Source organism: Camelina sativa, chromosome 12 (genome assembly GCF_030686135.1).
Source record: "Camelina sativa cultivar CO46 ecotype springtype chromosome 12, ASM3068613v1".
Taxonomy (NCBI): domain Eukaryota; kingdom Viridiplantae; phylum Streptophyta; class Magnoliopsida; order Brassicales; family Brassicaceae; genus Camelina; species Camelina sativa.
The window spans coordinates 36,668,290-36,688,371 of NC_141891.1; the positions used below are offsets into that span (position 1 = coordinate 36,668,290).

At 33.7% G+C, this 20,082-nt stretch overlaps 3 protein-coding genes and 2 long non-coding RNA genes across 10 annotated transcripts; 2 read left to right on the top strand and 3 right to left on the bottom strand.

Moving 5' to 3' along the window:
* Positions 1-894: 894 nt before the first annotated feature.
* Positions 895-2,630, top strand: LOC104729697 (large ribosomal subunit protein eL6y-like). 4 transcript variants are annotated; one of them, XM_087477783.1, is made up of 4 exons: positions 895-1,207; positions 1,292-1,382; positions 1,980-2,130; positions 2,270-2,630. In XM_087477783.1, exons 3-4 carry the CDS (start codon positions 2,046-2,048, stop codon positions 2,425-2,427), a joined length of 243 nt encoding a protein of 80 aa, XP_087333909.1. In that variant the 5' UTR covers positions 895-1,207; positions 1,292-1,382; positions 1,980-2,045; the 3' UTR covers positions 2,428-2,630. The 4 variants fall into 4 exon arrangements, with proteins under 4 accessions (XP_087333909.1, XP_087333911.1, XP_087333912.1 ...); XM_087477785.1 differs by having other exon boundaries at positions 953-1,207; positions 2,037-2,130; XM_087477786.1 differs by having other exon boundaries at positions 953-1,207; positions 1,299-1,382; positions 2,037-2,130.
* Positions 2,631-3,486: 856 nt separating this feature from the next.
* Positions 3,487-5,036, top strand: LOC104729689 (uncharacterized). Of its 2 annotated transcripts, none has more exons than XR_015573881.1 (3): positions 3,487-3,652; positions 3,768-4,089; positions 4,765-5,036. It is a non-coding gene; the product is annotated as an uncharacterized LOC104729689 (long non-coding RNA). The 2 variants fall into 2 exon arrangements; XR_758328.3 differs by having other exon boundaries at positions 3,804-4,089.
* A 396-nt stretch (positions 5,037-5,432) lies between these two features.
* On the bottom strand, positions 5,433-8,931 carry LOC104729678 (uncharacterized). 2 transcript variants are annotated; one of them, XM_010448656.3, is made up of 6 exons: positions 8,503-8,931; positions 7,030-8,214; positions 6,849-6,942; positions 6,556-6,765; positions 6,277-6,453; positions 5,433-6,205 (listed from the first exon to the last, which is right to left on the bottom strand). In XM_010448656.3, exons 2-6 carry the CDS (start codon positions 8,206-8,208, stop codon positions 5,682-5,684), a joined length of 2,184 nt encoding a protein of 727 aa, XP_010446958.2. In that variant the 5' UTR covers positions 8,209-8,214; positions 8,503-8,931; the 3' UTR covers positions 5,433-5,681. The 2 variants fall into 2 exon arrangements, with proteins under 2 accessions (XP_010446958.2, XP_010446951.2); XM_010448649.3 differs by having other exon boundaries at positions 7,030-8,217; positions 8,503-8,899.
* A 486-nt stretch (positions 8,932-9,417) lies between these two features.
* LOC147933194 (uncharacterized) lies at positions 9,418-9,991 on the bottom strand. Its single transcript, XR_015574821.1, has 3 exons — positions 9,850-9,991; positions 9,721-9,739; positions 9,418-9,553 (listed from the first exon to the last, which is right to left on the bottom strand). It is a non-coding gene; the product is annotated as an uncharacterized LOC147933194 (long non-coding RNA).
* Positions 9,992-10,597: 606 nt separating this feature from the next.
* LOC104729670 (uncharacterized) lies at positions 10,598-12,611 on the bottom strand. The gene is made up of 3 exons (XM_010448636.3): positions 12,125-12,611; positions 11,878-12,026; positions 10,598-11,132 (listed from the first exon to the last, which is right to left on the bottom strand). The coding sequence occupies exons 1-3, from the start codon at positions 12,299-12,301 to the stop codon at positions 10,994-10,996; spliced, it is 465 nt and encodes a 154-aa protein (XP_010446938.1). The 5' UTR covers positions 12,302-12,611; the 3' UTR covers positions 10,598-10,993.
* Positions 12,612-20,082: the final 7,471 nt, after the last annotated feature.

Consider the following 20,082-nt stretch of genomic DNA (forward strand, 5'->3'; position numbering starts at 1 on the left):
AACAAATATGGAAAGAGAGTCGACTATGCATATGAGATTTGATTGCTATTAACGAACAAAGAGAACTATTTGCACAGATCTTTTGCGGAAAGACATCAACACACTGCCGGGAAAATCGCCGGAAAGTGGACAGAATGAATCTCATCCCAAAGGAGAGGATAATTATGAAGTATTGAAAGAAGAAAACCAATGGATTTGCAGAAATCATTGGCCAAATATTAGGGATTTAAAACTAAAACAAGAGAATTGAAACTAAACAGAAAAGGGAGACACCGACCGACGTCGTGGAGACTGACGTCGGCCGGGAATCGTTGAAAAAGTAAAGGCTGCCGGAGGAGAAAGTTTGGAATCGTCGCAGAGAAAAGGGGTCGGTTATTTTTTTTTTTTAGATAGTCAAAAACATTCTCATTGCATGCATCACGCACATTTATCGTCTCAAAGGAATCCCAGATCACATTCCAACTCTCTCTCTCTCTCTCTCTAAGTCCCCGATCTGTGAAAGTAGTAGTAGTCTAATATGTGTTCTTTGGCTACTTAAATGTTTGATACTCTTTGCTTCTCATTGATTCTTTTATACTAGAAACAAGTGTATCCAATCTTTCTTTTGGTCAGTATTAAGTTAGATCAACACATTTCTGAAACGATTTGATTTTTATTTTTGTTGTGTTTTAAAACGGTTAATCACTAGGTTTCGTCTGTTCTAAACTTCTAATTAGTTGATTATGATGGAGGCTTGGTTCGGCCGTGAGTGAGCGGTGAGTGGGTAAGAGCATGATTATCGGAAGGTTCATAGAGAATCTCTTAACATTTTGGTTCAAAAAAATAATTCAGAACAAAAGAAAAAAGCTAAGGGGAGTTGTTATATAGTATACCCCCATTTGTGATCTAAGAGACGCTACGTGTCAGCATCTTATTTGTTGAACAAAAAATACAAAAAGAGGAAATTTTTTTTATTGCATCCATTTCTTTCGTTTTCTTTCTCTCTCTCTCTTTCTCTCGCAAATCGTCTGGGTGTGGAGGAAGCCGAGATTGCTGTCGGAGGAGATGCTCATCATCGTGAATTGATGAGTCGGCCGTGTCCCATCGCAATATTTTGATTGAATCGTGAATCGGGTCCGATTGCATGTAGGAGAAGCGACGTGGAATCGTGAATCGTGAATTGGGAGTCCACTCAATCGGAAGAGATTGAGTCAATTGGAAGCAGAGGGTACGTTTCTCAATTCAATTACTTATTTAATCAATCACGATTAGGGTTTGATGATTAGGGTTTTTTGATTTTGGATCGGAAGAGATGGCAGTTCGTGTCGAGGTTACTACAAGCACACTTGTCGTCTCCCTCCCTCAGCAAATCTCCGTTTTCAGCAATCGCCAATAAACGTTAGGTGAAGCTTCCCTTTTAATCTTTTTTTTTTTCTTTTACTTGGAATCTGTCTTTATCTTATCATCATCATCTTTGTATAGTTACCTTTTTTTATTGGTCTGATTCATATTGTCTGATCTGTTTTTGTGTGTATGTGTGTGCTAAATCGGGTAGTAGACTAGTACTAATGAAGAAGTATTGGAACTAGAGTTATGAGTCTTCTTCTTCTTCTCCATTTTTTATTTTTTATATTGAGGGTTTTATGATCAGATTTGTTGTGTTTACTCAGGAATCTTGAATAGATCAGTCATCTTCTTGATCTACCTTTTGGGTTCTTTCAAAAACTTTCAAGAACAAAACTATGGATTTTGGTTCACTCTTGTTTTTATTTTGGATTTCTCTGAAACCAAGGATCCAGTTTTTACTCTCTGGATCGAATTTTTGTGATCTGTTTATTGCTCCTGGCTAAAAGTATCTTAAGTTTACACATTTATATGAAAGTTTCTCTCTTTTTTGGTGTTTACTTGCTCTTATGATTGTGACGCAGAGAGAGTTGTTTTACTCTTATACCTGTTTTCAGTTTTATCTTAACTGTCTGGTTTTACTCTCTCTCTTTTAGGTAAAGCTAGAAAAAGGTTGTTTTTTTGGACTGAAGAAGTGATTCCTTGTCAAACAGAAAAGAAGCATGGGTACTCATATTGCTGGTAGGTTCAAGGGAAAGAGAGTTGTTTTTCTAAAGCAACTTGCCTCTGGATTGCTCCTTGTCTCTGGTGAGTTTGATGCTAATGTTGTCTTTTGATTTTGCCAACATTGTATATCCCAAATGAGGAACACGAACACATACTTCACTAAACTTGCTTTGTGTACTCTGTATGAAGTTGACATTCTTGTTGTGTTATTAACATACAGGACCGTTCAAGGTCAATGGTGTTGCTTTGAGACGTGTGAACCAAGCCGTGGATGCAGCTTTGATCAAAGCCATTGAAGCAGTTCCTGAGTTGAAGGCTTACCTTGGAGCAAGGTTTTCATTGAAACAAGGGATGAAGCCCCATGAGCTTGTTTTCTAGATTTCATAACCTTTTTCTGAGGTTTCTATTAGAGTATCTGTCTCCTCAAGTTTTACACTTCAATTGGTTGGTTCTGTTCTTGTCCACTGACCAGAGACATAAAATTTTGGCTGCTGTTTTATGGATTTCTGTTCTACATATGGATAATTTCTCAATCTTGTTTTTGACCGTGTGAGATATTAAGCAATGCAATTCAATTCAAATGATTCTAGTACAGGTTAAGACCTGATGAAAATGGAAGTGATGAGATTACGAGTTTTGTTTGAAGAATTGAAAAAACCATTTCAATGATGCTAATAGTTAGATTACATTCTACTAAGAACGTTGATACTCTTATTACTCATCACTCACACGCACCGATGTCAAGCTGGAGGAGCTTCTACACGGGTTTGATCGTTATCGATATCGAACACATAAAAGACTACTGCATACAAAGCACTACTGCTTGCAAGATGATTTGGTTGAGAATATTTGGGCAAAATTTGGAGCAAATCAGTATTAAAATTAATCATTCTCTCCATTTATAAATTGCACTTCTGTTGTAATATGTATTAATGTTTTTATTATGTTTTGTATGTTTGAAAATTAATTAAAATGCATTATTTTCTAATTTTATAAAATCTTAAATGTTTACATATTTATACCACTTCTATTCTAATTAAAATTTTAAAATTTTAAAAAACAATATTTTCAAAAATAAAAGACCCAAAATAACAACCTACCAATAAAGGAAAATTTTTTATCTAAAAGATTATGGGTTCTTATATTTAAAAAAATACACAATTAATTCATATAAAATTTAACAACCCCTCTACTTAGAGACTACCGATAAACTTGGTCTAAGATCTACTATGAACGGCCAAACAGTGAAAATAAAAAAAAATATACGATTTGAATACATTAATAAAGGCCATTTTAAACCATTCATTTAATTTGTTTTTAATCTTTGATTATTAAAATATTTTTTCAGGTTTTATGTGTAGAAGTATCTAGAATTAGTTAGAATATGTTTGAGTATATTTCTCGTAATTGTCTATTTGTGTATATTAGCTAGGGAACTAGGTTAATTAGGTTTAGATTCTCCTCTACATATTAGAAACATATATATCTTAACCTTCGTGATACAATTCTTTCAATCTCTATCTCTCATCATTCTCTATATTAATTTAGGAAGGAGACAAGCATGGATTGGGACCCAAATGAGCGCGATGAACCTCCACTACTGGTAAATCGATTTCGGTGTTTACTTTTAAGATTTCTTTGGGAAGCATTTGAAATTTATCTCTCAGTAACTCTTGTTTTCCAAATATGTTAATATATGTCTTCTTTAATTTGGTCAGATATCTGAAACGGGTGTTACTTTCAAATGTTTTCAGAAATTCTTGAGCCATATGAGGAATATGAATACTCCGTTATTCTCAGGAGGCGCAAACCCCTTGGATGCTAATATAAACGGGTGTCCCCTCGATTTTAGGATGGATATTGCTGTGCGTTTCTTGGTGGCAACAAGTTGAGCGTGGAAGAAATGTGAAGACATGGATAGAGTTTGAAAATGTATTCAGGATGCGGTATCTTCCACCGGAGGCTAGGGATTCCATTGAGCTTCAGTTCTTTAAGCTAGAACAAGGGAGTAAGTCCGTTTGGGAGCAGAGCCGTGCCAAGGTATTCTGATGCCGTAGGCCAAAAAAATGGTTTATATATCAATAATATATTTAACAAATATTACTATTATATATATATATATATATATATATTAGTGTTTAAATATTTATAATAAATATATAAAATTTTAAGTAGAAGTTTACAGTTCCAGAAACAAAAGCAATTATTAACAAATAAGAAAAAAGTATGAAAAACAAATGAAATATAAATATTAGGTTGATATATCATTTAATATAGTTATAGTGATATACAAAATGTTTTATCTAATATATAGAAATAATTAAGAAAAAAGTTTGAAAAACAAATGAAATATAAATATTAGGTTGATATATCATTTAATATAGTTATACAAAATGTTTTATCTAATATATAAAAATAGTTAAGAAAGTTGGATGAAGATGAACAAAGAAAGACGGGTTAATATATAACGTTTTAGATTTCTTGTACATACTTAGAAATTTTCTATATTACACGTTATACTATTTACTTTGTATTAGTCTCTCTCTAACTTAACTTGCTAATTCTATATAATAATACATATATCTGATAGCCATTATCAACATATATAGCCTCATAAAGTTTTCACAAAATATGATGCCGTAGGCGAGAGTTTCTAATCTCGTAACGTAGGCACGGAACAGAGTATGACTCCGAGTTTGACTCCGAGTTTTGCAGGCTTTTATGTTTTCTTCGAGAAGATTATGACAAGGAGCAAGCTGATATTCGTAGGTTTATAAGGGGACTGAGACCCGACATCCGGACATATCTACTCGGTGTAGAGTTTCAACGGCTAGAAGATGTTGTCGAAAAAGCTATTCTGATAGAAGAAAGCATTCAAGAGGAGCAGGGATTATTTTTAGGCTCCGTCACTACCTTGTTTATCTAATATTTTATATGTCTTTAGATGAATCTTTTGATGGTATGAAAAACTCTCGCTTTTTGTTCAATATTCAACTGTGTTACTATGCAATAGCTTAGCTAGCATATAGAAGAGTGCATCATTTGCCATTTGATATACACATTTTAGTAGAATAAAAGAAAAAGAAAAACAAAGTCTGCGTTAGGTGCAAAGAGTATGTAGTGGATCAGTGGTTTTTATTTCTTGCAACCAAATATTGAATGTATGACAATGGTGTTATAAATCTGTTTGTTAAGTGTGGGCAAACAATAAGTTGGAAGTGTTTTTAGCCTATAACAAATGATCCATATTCGATTGGTTTCAAATTATACTTGCCAAAATACAACTCTCCCAATTCTTCATAAGAGACTAGCTAGGTACTAAGTGACAAGTCATTCCAATTAATATACTGTTTATGTTTAGTTTTATGAGTACGACAATTACCTTTACCTTGAAAACAAATTCAATTCCGAGTGATGATTGGTATTTTCATAACAAATGATTACACACCAAAAAAAAAAAAGATGTCACACTATACAAATAGTACCAATTACAAGCAAATACAAAGAGAGACCCACTTAGCTCATGGTCCTAATGTGCATATCTTAAGGCTAAGTAAGCTCCAAACAAAATCAAAGAATACTGCACTAACGCTGCCACAACTCTCAAATCTACACGCACTGCTTCAGGATCTTTAGACCCGAATTGGTAAACCGTAGTTATGGAACACTCTGATCCTACCGTCCCAAGTTGCTGTCACAATCACAAGCCCCCAGAGGTGAGGCGAAGAGCTATTAACGTTCTGGCACACACTCCTTAAGAGCCTCAACTTGGATCTACTGCTGACTGTAGCTGAAACCGCTGCTGCAGCCGCACCTGCCACTCCAAGCTTCTCTTCTGGCCACGTTGTTGCTCCTTTGATTGGAGATAAGTAGTCCATGGGAACCGGGAAATGAGCAAACGTTTTTTCCAAATCTGCTATGAAATTGTCCTCCTTCCCCTGCTGGCCTAGCCAAGGTATAGCCACAGACACATTTTGTGAGAGAAACCCCTCGTAAGATCTAATGGTTTTTGGTTTCTGAGAAGAAGCCTTCTTGTTGGGTTGAGAGTAGTCCCAAACATGAATGCCTGAGTCTTCTATTGTTGAGACAATGTGTTTCCCATCAGATGTGAATGAAGCAAATGTTGGACTCGTCAGTGTTGTTCCAAGACTTGAAGCTGCAAAGATATATATACACCATAAATAAACTCATAACAGCAACACCTATATATTGAACGAAAGACGAAACCTTTTTTAAGCTTGCAGATTGTATCCACTCCGCAGATTATTCGGATTTGAGAATCAGCAGAAGTAACCATCAGTTTGTCCGAATCACCAGGAAAAAACTGAAAACCAGTGATTCTTTTGCTAGGAGCCTTCTTCTTCCCATGTAAACTGATCTCTCTATCCAGTTGCAGCTGGTTATCTGAAGTTCATGAAGATGATTCAGATATCAAAACACACAAATGGTTTTACTTGCGTGTTTGGCAATCCGAAAAGTTAAAAAAAAAAAAAAAAAAAAACGTACCAATTGTGTGATAAAAGCGACATTCTCCAGTCATAGAACCTACTACCGCACCCTTAGCATCAGGTCGGTAGCACAAAGCTGTAACAATCTCTCTTATATCAGTGTAGTCAACAACTCGGAAACGGGACACATCCCATATTCGGACTTTTCCATCAATCGATCCACTTATAAAGTAATCGTCATCCACAGGATTGAATGCCACACAAGTCACTGTCACAAAAGGAAGAGAGAACGTGCGTAAGAAGACATACCAAAAACAGAATTGAAGAAGGCAGATAGAGAAACAAACTCACCAAAGCTCTTATGAGAGAAAACTCTGATGCATTCATCAGAAGAACCAACTCGCCACAATCGAACAGTCTCGTCCACTGAAGATGACAGTAGAAACTGCAGCACAATCACAAGTTGTTAATTAGTTCCATCATCTCATCTTCTTACCATTAAAAGACAAAACAAAATGGGAAAGTAATTTACCCCTTTCTCCGACCAAGAAAGATCCAAGATTTCACCCTTATGTCCTTGGAACTCGTGCTGAGGGGTTTCAGATATACTGAAGACTTTTGAGGGCAACACAGCGCAAGTCGATTCTGACTTCTTCCTCAACAACCCTCTGCTGCTCTTTTCAACCTTGTCAGTCTCAGTCTTGAGAGGCTCAATCTGAGACTTGTCATTCATTCCAAAATAGACACAACTAGAGCTTGAATCAGACTCCACCACTTCAAACTCGTTGTCTCTTCTCTCGTCTTCCGTTATGTTCCACACTCGCACAACACAGTCTTCACCAGCACTAGCTAAGTACTTCCCATCATGTGAAAACTTCATCACCACAACGGATCCGTCATGCGCAGAGAACTCTTGTCCGATACAAAGAGACGAAAGCTCCTTGAACTGCTTTTTAAAAGACTGAACTCGAGTTAGTTGCCTCCGTACCGATGATCCCATTGACTCACCATCAGTGCACTCTTCATTTTTGTCGAGGATATGAGTTAACACACCTAACTTCTTTAACCAACCTTTAGCTCCTCCCTTCTTAGGCGAATCTTCATAACGACTCATGGGAGAGTTCTGGAAATCTCCATAGCTACCAGACCTACTCGAACCAGATTCACTCAAACCCTCAGCAATGCTACTACTATTGCTGGAATAATCTCTCGTCAGCAAAATCTGATCATCAAAGTTCTTGGCACGATTCTGAAACGAACCTCTGAAACTAAAGGCCTCAGCCAAAGAAGAAGTTGACAATGATGAAACAGAGGAAACAGAGGATCTAGAGGATATAGATTCATTCCTCAGCAACTTCTCATCCTCCTCCTCCTCCTCCTCCTCATCATCATCCTCCTCGTGATTAGTTTCAAACACAGAGTTTAACTGTTTTGAAACCGGGACATGGTCCGAACAAGAATCTCCAAGACGATCAAGATCAAGATCAAGGTCAAAGTTTCTTTTTTTGAAACTAAAACCCATAGATTGAAAAAACTTTAGGCGACGGTTATCAACACTCTCAGGATTCATAGTCCAGAGATCTAAATCGCCAGTTGCTTGAACAAAATCATCGGCGGCGACTTCAGAGTTACAATCAGAAACAGATGAAACCTCTTCACGGGCATCAGCGAACAATTCTTCCTCTTCCTCCTTCCCTCGGGTACCCATCATATATAGCTTCTGCCCCCAAAAAAACACACACAATTCACAAACAAAAAAAAAAGTCAAACTTTCAAAGACAAAAATGTTCGAAAAGTAGAGAAATTTTCAACAATGGTTTTCGGATTGAAATTGAAACTAATCTAAACCAAAAGGGGGAAGTGGTCAGATGATAAAATCATTAAAAATCAAATATGATCAGGCAAAAAAAAAAGAAAGGAGATTGCTTTGGAGTAAAGCAAAAGAATAAGACAACAGAGAAGAAGACGAAGAGTTTATGGGAAGAGATGAGATAGATTTACTTACATTCTATTACCAGATTCAAATATTATGCTCTCTATTCTTATAAAAAAAAAAAAAAAAACACTAGTGTTGTCTTTTTGTCTGCATCGAAACGAACGGTTTTTAAAATAAATAAAAAAACCCAAAACCTCCTTGCGAGAGAGAGAGAGGGGTTCAAACACACACAAAAACCCAAAAAAAAATAAGGTTTGATTTTTAAGAGGAGAGGAATTTGGAAAGTTGAGAGTTTGTTTCTTCCATTATTATACGAAGAAGAAGAGAGAAGGAAAGGGTACGAAATCAAATAAATTGAACAAAGATCCTTTCCTTCTTTTGTCTTTTTCTTCTCTCTTCATTTCCTTTTTACATATAACTCTCTTAGTTTTGAAATGGTCAAAACATTGTTTACACTTACTTAGTCAACTTTTAATCTTCTAATCCTACTTTTATTTCAATAACCATATGCTGATTTTTTTTTCTTTCTTTTATCTACATTTGATTTGAGCAGGCCGGCTCAAAGATGGCACCAAAAAAAAATATGACCCCTCTTCAGATTTTAAGATATGGACTCTATTGCATTTATGATAAATGAAATTATACATCTTGATTTAAGAAAATTGATGTTTTTCATTTGTTTTTTTTTTTTGTTTCCACATTTTGATTTGGTCGTAGTTTGTGTTTAGTTCTTGCCTGAGTCAATAGCCTCATATATGTGACCCACCTACTCACTAAACAATTAGAAACGAGGTGATGTTATCACAACAAATGGATTAAATTCCCCATTGTTTTATTTTGGTTATATGTGTCACCTAATTATTCATTCATACACTAACAATAAACTTGGAAAAAAGAACCACTTAGAAGTGGGCCAGTGATAGGATGGATTTCGGGTTAAGGGTGAGATTCCCAATACTTTCGGGTTCGAATCCCCATGACTGCAAATACCTTAATTGGCCACTGCAGAAAAATTTAACATTAGGCTGCATAGCCTCCAGGAACCACTCTTACCGCCTTCGAGACGCACACCAAGCCTTCGGGCTAGTGGGCTAGTCAGGACCTACTGGATTTTGGATAACTGGATTAAAAAAATAAAAAAAACTCAAAAAAAGACCTTATCACAAAATATGAAAATAAAAATGAAACAAGAGAAAAAGACACACTAACGATAAACTAATTATTTAATAATTTTTAGGAGGTGGGAACACGATTTTGTCAAGTTCCCTTTTGAGCTGAATACATTACCTCACGTGTGCTAAAATGTCTTTGTTAAATTCATCAACAACACCACCAAAACAAAATCATTAGATTTAATTCTCAATATCGGTTTCGTTTAGCTTTCATTGTTGAGTGAAAAGGAAATAAGTCCGATACCATTGATGTCCAATAGCTTTTCAAAGAAGGAGATGAAAGCGAGTCCAGGAAGGTCGGTGGGTGGTACCGCTCAGATTGCGGCCAATCTTCCTAACCGCGCGCGGGCCGGGCCAGTTTCCTGATATGTAGAGAAGACAATCCCCTGAAAATGACAGTATAAGTTTACAGTTTACACATACTTTTAAATTTATGGTTTTTTTGGTACTTAAATTTAGATTGTGTATTGAAAGACCATAAATGCTTAGTCCTTGTAAAATACCAAAGAAAAATACTTATCGTTGCTTCGGTGAAAGGCTTTCAATCGCATTTGGTTATCGTTGCGTCGTTCATTGCCGTTCCCGTTTGACAACATTTATCTTTCTCTTTGGTTATACACAATCGACAAAACATTCTGAGAGTTGGGAATGCAATACGGGTCTTGTCTAATCTAGGCTTCACCATGACTCTATAAGTGTCATGTAGGAGAATCTTCAAAATCGTTGATCACTTCATTAAATCCAAAATCGTCAATCGATGGGCTGATTGTTCTTTGCTTTCATGTTTTTTTTTTTTCTTTTTTATCGTTTTTTTTTTTAATTACAACTGACGTGTCAGGGCAAGACTCTAATTCACTTAAAACAATGACCTCTCTTTAGTGCTACATTAATATTGAGGACCACCCATCACGTTGAACCCATCATAATGAACACCGACGATCAGTGTTATACTTGCTAGGAGTAAAGACCGACCGTTACTAGTAAACCATAAATACATAATTGCTTTGATTTCACATTAATAAAGAATCTATATATCAAAAAACAGTGTATATAAATTTCTCTTCCCCAACTATTCATTCAAACCCTAAGATTGCTCACTAAACAACTTTTGTTGTAACCAGTTTTGGGATTACACAAAATAAGAAACTAGGAGACCACAAACGAGATCAAATATGAATTAAATAGAAGCCCCAAACAAAGAGTAGAAAAGGTTTGACTATGCGATGGGATGGAGACCAAATAACACATTTTCTCTTGTTGGGATTCAACGTCTGTATAGAGTACAGACATGTTGAACGACTGATGGCATTTGTCATTGGATTCCACATTCCAACTACTACTCTGACTCGCATAATACACATACCTTTGTCTTTGTTCTCTCCAAGTTTTCATTGGTCTCCATTGATTCCAAATATGCGGACCTTGTGCATGTGTGGGAATTTCGCGACCACCATGACAAATACGGCCAGTGTGTTGAGAAAGAGCATCGGGTGCTGATAGTCTGTTGTGTGAGAGGCTATCAAGTACCTACATGCAAAAGTTTTATCAGATTTTCAGTTCACAAAGATCCAATCTTCATGCAAAACAATTTGAAGTATTCAACAACATTCTTTAAAAGAGATTCAGCAATCTCACGACATACCTTATGCCTTGTATGAATGTCTAGACCTAAAATCTACATCTAATGTTCTAGGGTACTAGCTAAAGAAGCCTTTTATAACAAACTGATATGAATCATAATGGCGAACTTCGATCCAACCCTAATCAGTGAAACGGATTTGAACACAGAAAGTGAAACTTTTGAAGCGCACTACTCAACAAACAGAAATTCAACATGAAGAGACTGATAGGGCCTGCTGTAAATGCAAGAATAATTTATTGTCATGCCTAAATGTAAACTGTATAGTAATAATGCCAATCAGATTGTAAAAAAAAAACAACCGCTTTGCCATAAAATCGAATTGCAACTAAACAGGCAGGGGGTAAATTAAGCTCGTTGAGAGCATCTCTACATAAACTAGAGGTAAAATGAGCACAGAAACAAAAGAAAAAAAAAAAAAAAAGCATCTCGTTTACAACATTGGAAATCGCTAGGAGAACACAAGTATGGCAAATCAAAGATCAGTACATCTCCTACACATAAAACTTAAGGCAAAACAAACTGTAACATAGCCATTGAAAATGAGCCGAGCCATTCATTTCCCCATTTTGAACCTAATGATGAAGGTAAAGAAGTAAGATCGTCGAGATTTGAAAGAGAAAGGGAACTTACAAGACAACAGGAACAACGGTGAGAAACTTGCGATTACGTGTAAGCTGCTTGCCATTATCAATCTGTTCCCACCAAGTCAACCTGTTATAGATTCCTTGATCATCCCCAAACGGTGTTCCCTTCTTCCAATGGAACGAATGATACGTGACCTAGAAATTACAAATTTTTCAAATCTATAAATCAACCAAACAAAAAACAAAAAAAAATTGGAAATCAAGAAATCAACAGATCGGAGGAGGAGAAATACGGTGAAATGAGCGAGGTGAACGATGGTCCAAGCGATGCCAGGAGAACAATGGAAGACGGAGAGAACGAGGAGCCAAGAGAAGAAGAGGATGAGGATATAAGTAGTCCAAACACCAGGATACGTGAACCACTCCGTGTTCCGATTCACATCCGTCGTCGGAAGTGCTCTAACGTACATCGCCGGAGATTCGGAGGATCAGAGGAGGAAGAGATCGGAGATGATGATGATGCTGATGAATTGAATCGTACAAACGGAGGAACAAGTTTGTTTCTTTTTTGTCTCTGCGTCTTTTCTTTTGGGCTCTTTCTGGGCTTTTTATTTTCTTCGATTTTTGTTTTTTTCATATAAAGAAATTTAAAAAGCATTAAATTAAAATAGGAAGGTGGTTGGATGGCTCACCGATGTTAGCCTCACCGCGTCGCTCGATAAACCACGACGACGACTCATGCTTTGTTTTTTTTTTTTCCTTTTTTTAAAAAAAAATATTGGACTTTTCTTCATTGGCATCGATCGGATATATAATTCGATTATGTACACATTTTACATTTTCGAAAGTATTAAAAAAAAAATTATTTATTTTTGAAAATATTCGTTTCAATTGATTTTTTTTTTTTTGGTAAGGGAGGGGCGTTTTAATATTCGTTACTATAGTTAAATTTGGAGAAACCTTATGACCGTATTCGATATGATTTCTTGGAGGATACACTTATAGATGTTGGATTGTCAGATGTGTGGGTTAGATGGATCCTACAGCGTGTTACGGGTCCAATGATGCATGTACTCTGGAATGGCGAGAGAAGAGAGGGTTTTAAGGCTTCTAGAGGACTGAGACATGGTGATTTCTTGTCCCCATATCTATTTGTTTTATGCCTTGAGTGGTTGTGTCATCAAATTGATAAAGCGACGGCTAGAAAGGAGTGGAAACCGATTCGTCTATTGCAAGGTGGCCCTTTCCTGTCTCATATATGCTTCGCAGATGATCTGATCTTATTTGCTGAAACCTCGGTTGCACAAATCCGTGCGATAAGACGTGTTTTGGAGAAGTTTTGCAGTGCATCAGGGCAGAAAGTAAGCCTTGAAAAATCCAAAATCTTTTTCTCAGCCAATGTCTCTCGAGAGCTAAGCAGACGCATTAGTGATGAGAGCGGCATCAAATCAACAACAAAATTAGGCAAATATTTGGGAATGCCAATCTTGTAGAAGAGAATGAATAAAGAAACCTTTAATGAGGTCTTAGCACATGTATCATCAAAGCTGGCGGGTTGGAAAAATCAGTGTTTAAGTTTCGCTGGTAGGATGACACTCACAAAAGCAGTTTTAACATCTATTTTTGTTCATACGATGAGCTTGATTGCCATGCCCAAGTCCCTCTTGAATGAGTTGGAGAAGGTTTCCCGATCGTTCCTCTAAGTAGTACACGGGAGAAAAAGAAACAACACTTGATCACCTGGGAACGCGCATGTTTACCAAAACATGAGGGTGGTGTTGCTATTAGACGAGCATGGGAGATGAATGTTGGCGTTACTGGCCAAGGAGGGTTGGCGGTTATTGCATGATAGGGAGAGTTTATGGGCCCGTGTGTTGAGGAGTATGTATAAAGTGGGGGGTATTCAGCAACCAGACTGGTTTTAATGAGTGACATGTCAAATCCCGATAGGTTATTTAAAATTCTATGTGGACGGCTTAAGGAGATTATAGCTCCTACTTTATTTAGTATAGATTAGGTTTATACATACTCCTCAACACATGAGCCCATAAAGTAATTTGATGACAGTTATAAAGTAATATCTTATAAAAAAAATTAAATTACTATTAAGACAAAATTTTTATTTCAGATGCACAATTTTAAAAAAAAATATATATATATATATATATATATCAGTTGTGTTTAAAAATCAAAATTGAACAAAAGAATCATGAATTTAACTGGACTTCCAGACGAGATGGATCGAACATTCGAACTGGTGACCTTGCATATCCTAAACCGTTTCTTTGACTATCAGGCAAACGAAACATTTTAGAATCATGAATTAATCTTCGTGTTTTTTTTCCACTGTTTTCTTACTATTCATTTTATTTTTCGTCATTTTCATTGTCAAATGTTCATGATAATTGTAATCATTATTTATACTGTTCAATTATTCCTTATAATCTTCTTCTTCTTCTTCTTCTTCCTCGCCAGGTTTCTCACATTCTTCCACTAAATAATCATTTAAAACCGTTTTTTAGACTACCAAATAACTTGTTGACCCATCCAACTCTAAAAAAAAAATCATTGCCTATTTTCTCGTAAAATTTCATAGATCAGCATAGTCACCATATGCTTCAATTATTGATACTTTCACCTGTATACTTATTCGGTTTTAGATTCACATGTATTTAAACTTTTTATACCAAAATCTGTAATACTTCAAAATTGCAAATTACATGTAGAGAAAGTAATATGAATACATGTATAGCTATTAAAAGTGTGTCTGTCTTCAAAATCTCCATCGATTGTTGATCCATTCGAAGAAGGCAAAGAAGGAGAAGGAGAAGGAGAGGGAGTTTGAAATATGTGTGTCATTGTGTTTGAAACATTCTAGATGTTCATGTTTGCTTTATTTTATTGCTTTTGGATGTTGATCATTGTGTTTTGGATGTTGATTATTCTAGTTCTAGATGAAACATTTATGCTTTATTGCTTTTGGATCCATCTTTTATGTTTTATATGTTGATCAATGTGATTGGCAGCACAAAATGATCATTTATGTTTATGTTCTAAGCTAATTACACAATTTTTTCTCATTTTACAAAATTTGTTATATTTTTGTCCAATGGACACCCATGGAAAGCCCATAAAAAAATGGGCATAAGTGGGCATGGTCGTTAATGGACCGGACGTTAATGGACACGGACACTTATTTGTCCAAAATAAAAGTGGACAATATTGGACGGGTCAAAATGGACGTGGACGCCCATTTTGACAGCTCTATCTGTCGTGGATCCTTTTTCTTTAAACCACAAAAATTAACTCAAACAACATCAAATCAAGGTCTTGCGAGGTCAATCCTTCTTCCTTAGACCCAAAAGTCATACACAAAAACATGTTTTACAGTTCATAAGAGATGTAAAGCACAAAAAGAGATAAATAATATTTTTTCAAAATATTAAAAAATCAAATATAGAATTTTTAATAATACTTAAATTTTTAATTTTTATAGACTTTATATATTTGTAATATATTCTAAAATTTAGATGTAGTTTAAATATTTATAACATTTAAATTTTTAGAGTAAAATATTAATGATACTTAAACTTTTGAAAGAGTTTAAAGTATTATAAATATTTGAACTTTAAAAAATGTTAATCAGTGACATGTTGAATACCGATAGGTTGATTAAAATCCTATGTGGACGGCTTAAAGAGCTTATAGCTCCAACTTTTATTAGTATATATAATTATACTATTTTAAACTTTTAAATTTTTCAAATTTAGATGTATGATAAATCAAGCTTCCTACTCATTCGTAATTGGAAACATATTAATCTTATTTATTATGGTTCTCAGCCATTGTCTAAAAATTTTCTAGCCGATGTGGGACGTTGTACATACACTTATTTATAAGTATTTTTAATATATAAATTTTACATAATTTCAAAAAATGTTAATTATTGAGATGTTTAATCTCGATTGATTATTTAAAAAATCTAAATATACAAAATTCTGGAAGTTTTTAAAAATATTAATTAATTACATGTTTAACTCTTATCTATATTAACATTTTCACAGCAGTTTTGTGAAAGAAGACTTGGAGTTGGAAACTATTTACATTCCTTGCCATTGTAATTAATACTTTAAAAAAAAAACAAAATTGAAAAAACAATTGTAAATTTAATATTAACATTTCCGTATGACCAAAAAATCAAATTAAGATTCTCTAATTATTAATTTCCATAATTTTAGCATATTAACATTAGTCTCTCTTTAATCTAAAGACATCTCCTCCCAAAATAATTTCGCATATCATAAGAAAATTAAACATATCCTATCCAGAAATATAGAAACTATTACAATATTCCTTAACTTCTTTTGATTGAATGCCTAATTTTCTGCAAAATTTTGAAAAACAGATTCATCAATCAATCATAAATATTATTCATCATCACATTTTAATATATAAAGATGATAAATATGAATTTTTTTTTGCATGATAGTTAAAATTATTATTTTTTATATTTTTTACTTAAACCTAACAACATACTCTAAACCGCTCCTCCCCTATATATACCGATCAATTCCGAACAAACTCTAAACTTCCTCATCATAAACCAATCAATTGATTTTGCTTCAATTCCATAACAAAATAAAAAAGATTCTGCAAAAAACATAACAGTTTTGGTCGTGCATCAGTGCAACAGTATTTCAGCGTTCATCTTCTGTTTTTGTCAATACATGTTCTTTACACATCTTGGACGTTTGTTAATTTTTATATTCTATTTGTATAATTTTTTTTTTTTGGTATAAATGATATAGGGATGTGATACATGGGTTTCATTAGGTTTTCTATTTTATGAAAATATTCAGGCTCATTAGCCTGAGATAGAGTTGATGTTGTGATCAAAACTGTTGTGAGAGGAGATCATATTCTCATTAGGTTTTCTTTCTTTTGGTTTGTTTATTCTATATATTTTGAATTAATGTTATGATTATGTGGAAATCTAATAACTCCTTTTATTATATATATATATATATATATATATTTTTTATTCTAGGAATCATAAGTTATATATATATATATATATATATATATATTTCTCTAATTTTTGTAGCCATTTTTTATTTAGTTTATTTAATTTTCCTATTTTATCTTTAATTTAATATTTTCGATGAACCTAATATAATTAATAGCTAAGAAGTTTCCACTTTTTTTTGTAATTTTATAACTTATAAAATGAGCGTAGGTTCAAAAAATCCTTTTAACATATCCTTCTAATCATATATATTGATAAAATTATCTAATTTTATTTTAACTAATAACCATAATAGACGTGCATATGTTTAAATTGTATATAATTCAATATTACTGAATATATCTTTTTATTAAAATCTTTACACAGCTACCGGCAAAAAAAAATCATTTTTGATTATTGATGATGACAAAAATCTATTTTTAAATTAATGAAATTGTAATGTTTCATTTTAGATTATTTGTTTTTCTAAATATTATTTTTGAATTTCAAATAGTACATGTAATAAAATCATTCCACATATATAAGAAAATTGGTGATTACAGGTTTATAACTAATGATAAAACTGAATATATATATATATATATATATATATATATATATATATATATATTTATTTATTTATATTAACAAATAAATACAATTTAATTTAAATATTTAAATTTAAAAGATAGGCTCGCGGTGTACCGCGGGTTAAAATCTAGTTACTTTTTTGAAATCCTAGTGGACGCCTTAAAAGCTTCTACTTTTATTTAATATAAATTCTTTCTTTGGTAAATTGGATTTTTATTTATTATATTCGCTTAGTTTTTGTCGGTTTCGAGGTTTTTTAATACTCGAATTCTTTGCAGAAAAATTTAGGTTTGTTACTTTAGTCAATATTGGGGGAAAAAATTAATCTCTTTTTTTTCCCACTGCCATATATGTGATTCTAAACTAAACCTAAATGGTTGTGTCTCCTAAATTATTTAACTCTTTTTTCCTTGGTAATTTTATTTTGTTTTTTTAAATGATAATTTCTATTAAATAATTTATATTGGTTATATGTTGTTCTTGTAAATTGGTTATAACTTATATATGGTTCTTGTAAATATTATATGGTTGTTAGATAAGAGATATATGGGTTGTTATATGAAATATAAGAAAGAACCGTCCATATTAAATTGCGAAATCACTACACCTTAAACAGGAAAAGAATTTTTTTAAAACATTAATTTAGAACGAAGAGGTAATTTAAAGTACCTCAAGGAAGCAACCACCAATTAAGGTGGACGAGTGAGTACCAGATAGAGTAACCTATGGGATGAAGAGAAATCTACGACGGGCAAAGTAACAGAGGAGACACAACCATTTAAGACGGGATCGAACAGTAACAAACAGCTAGACAAAATGTAAAAAAAGAATAAGTAAGAAAATTGCACTCTAAATTCATGTAGTAAAATATTCATAAGGCAAATGGATTGCAACACGACAAATCTGATACACGAGGTTCTCTAAGAATCAAATATGAACTAACACAGAAAATATATGAACTCATTGCATCAGCCATCCTGCTCAAGTCAGACAAGATATAGTTTACTCAATCAATAATGTGATGAACACTAGATATGGTCAACATACACAACTATTATACCATCTCCCAGAACAAAACACAGAAAATATATGAACTAACAGATCTGATAAAATCCATGTAGTAAAATATTCATAAGACAAAATGGATTGCAACACGACATATCTGATACATGAGGTTCTCTGAGAATCAGATATGAACTAACACAGAAAAGATATGAACTCATTGCATCAGTCATCCTGCTCAAGTCAGACAAGATATAGTTTGCTCAATCAATAATGTGATGAACACTAGATATGGTCAGCATACACAACTATTATACCATCTCCTAGAACAAAACACAGAAAATATATGAACTAACAGATCTGATAAAATCCATGTAGTAAAATATTCATAAGACAAAATGGATTGCAACACGACATATATGATACACGAGGTTCTCTAAGAATCAGATATGAACTAACACAGAAAAGATATGAACTCATTGCATCAGTCATCCTGCTCAAGTCAGACAAGATATAGTTTGCTCAATCAATAATGTGATGAACACTAGATATGGTCAACATACACAACTATTATACCATCTCCCAGAACCAAACACAAGATATTTAGCTACACGGCTGCACTTAAACGAAACACAAACATTATTATACCATTCACACTAACATGTAAGTGAGTGGTTTCTACTTAAACTTGGATGTCAAAACAAAATAAAAACAAATAAAGCTTTTGATCTTTGTATAAAGGAAGTAAAATCCTACAAAATATTGCATTGAAAAATTATATAAATAATGTTTACATAAAGAATCACATGTGTAAATATGAGTTACACCATTTTAACTCTAGTGACCTTAAAGACACTGAACAATACTTTTACTCTCACCAACTCAGTCATCCATAGAACATTGACAAACAAAAGAAAACCAAAAACTATTAGTATCTTCTCTAAATCATATGAGCACAAACATTAGAAACAGAGTCATTCCTGAAAAAAGAAATTAAGGCAAACTTTACATGATAACAACATCTAAGGTTTCATCCAACAATGGCTGAATCCAAAATAACCAAGGTCAGATCAGACCATAACAAAAATAACAACAAGAATGAATAAAACTATTAAAGCAACATGAAACATACTCAAAATCAAATGCCAAAATATTTACAAAGCAGAGAACTGCTATGCTATTCAGCTTCAACAGTAAGAAGTGGTCAATTTTATAGATCACTAATATTCATCACCAATCATAGGAAACAAGATAGCCAATTATACTAAAACATGTCATCATTGAGAAATCTCAACAAACAAGGGCATAAGACCATATCAAGAAGATAGAGAATGACCAAATGAGTAAGTAACTAACAACAATATGATACAAAGGGTAAGCCGAATGCGTAACTGGAATAAGAAATCACAAATGAGAACAATGCACCTAACAAAATATACATAAAATTCTATTGCTACCCAAAACTTCCTCTGTTTTCATAATGCAAATGGGTTGCATTACCACAAACCCGACAGATCTCAGACATGAGGTTCTCTAAGAATCAAATATGAACCATCACAAAAACAAAACTCAATTGTATCAATCATTCAGTATAAGTCAGAGAAGATACTGCTCAATCAATATTGTGAACACAAGATAACACAAGATATAGTA

Bases quoted from the DNA above. Each gene is read 5' to 3' on its own strand.
- LOC104729697 (XM_087477783.1), top strand. From the start codon at position 2,046: ATGGGTACTCATATTGCTGGTAGGTTCAAGGGAAAGAGAGTTGTTTTT. The intron at 2,131-2,269 runs GTGAGTTTGATG...ATTAACATACAG, and splicing joins TGGATTGCTCCTTGTCTCTG to GACCGTTCAAGGTCAATGGT.
- LOC104729678 (XM_010448656.3), bottom strand. From the start codon at position 8,208: ATGATGGGTACCCGAGGGAAGGAGGAAGAGGAAGAATTGTTCGCTGAT. The intron at 6,454-6,555 runs GTACGTTTTTTT...CATGAACTTCAG, and splicing joins TCGCTTTTATCACACAATTG to ATAACCAGCTGCAACTGGAT. The intron at 6,206-6,276 runs GTTTCGTCTTTC...ATATCTTTGCAG, and splicing joins AATCTGCAAGCTTAAAAAAG to CTTCAAGTCTTGGAACAACA.
- LOC104729670 (XM_010448636.3), bottom strand. From the start codon at position 12,301: ATGTACGTTAGAGCACTTCCGACGACGGATGTGAATCGGAACACGGAG. The intron at 12,027-12,124 runs GTATTTCTCCTC...TGTAATTTCTAG, and splicing joins TTCACCTCGCTCATTTCACC to GTCACGTATCATTCGTTCCA. The intron at 11,133-11,877 runs GTAAGTTCCCTT...TTTTGCATGTAG, and splicing joins ACCGTTGTTCCTGTTGTCTT to GTACTTGATAGCCTCTCACA.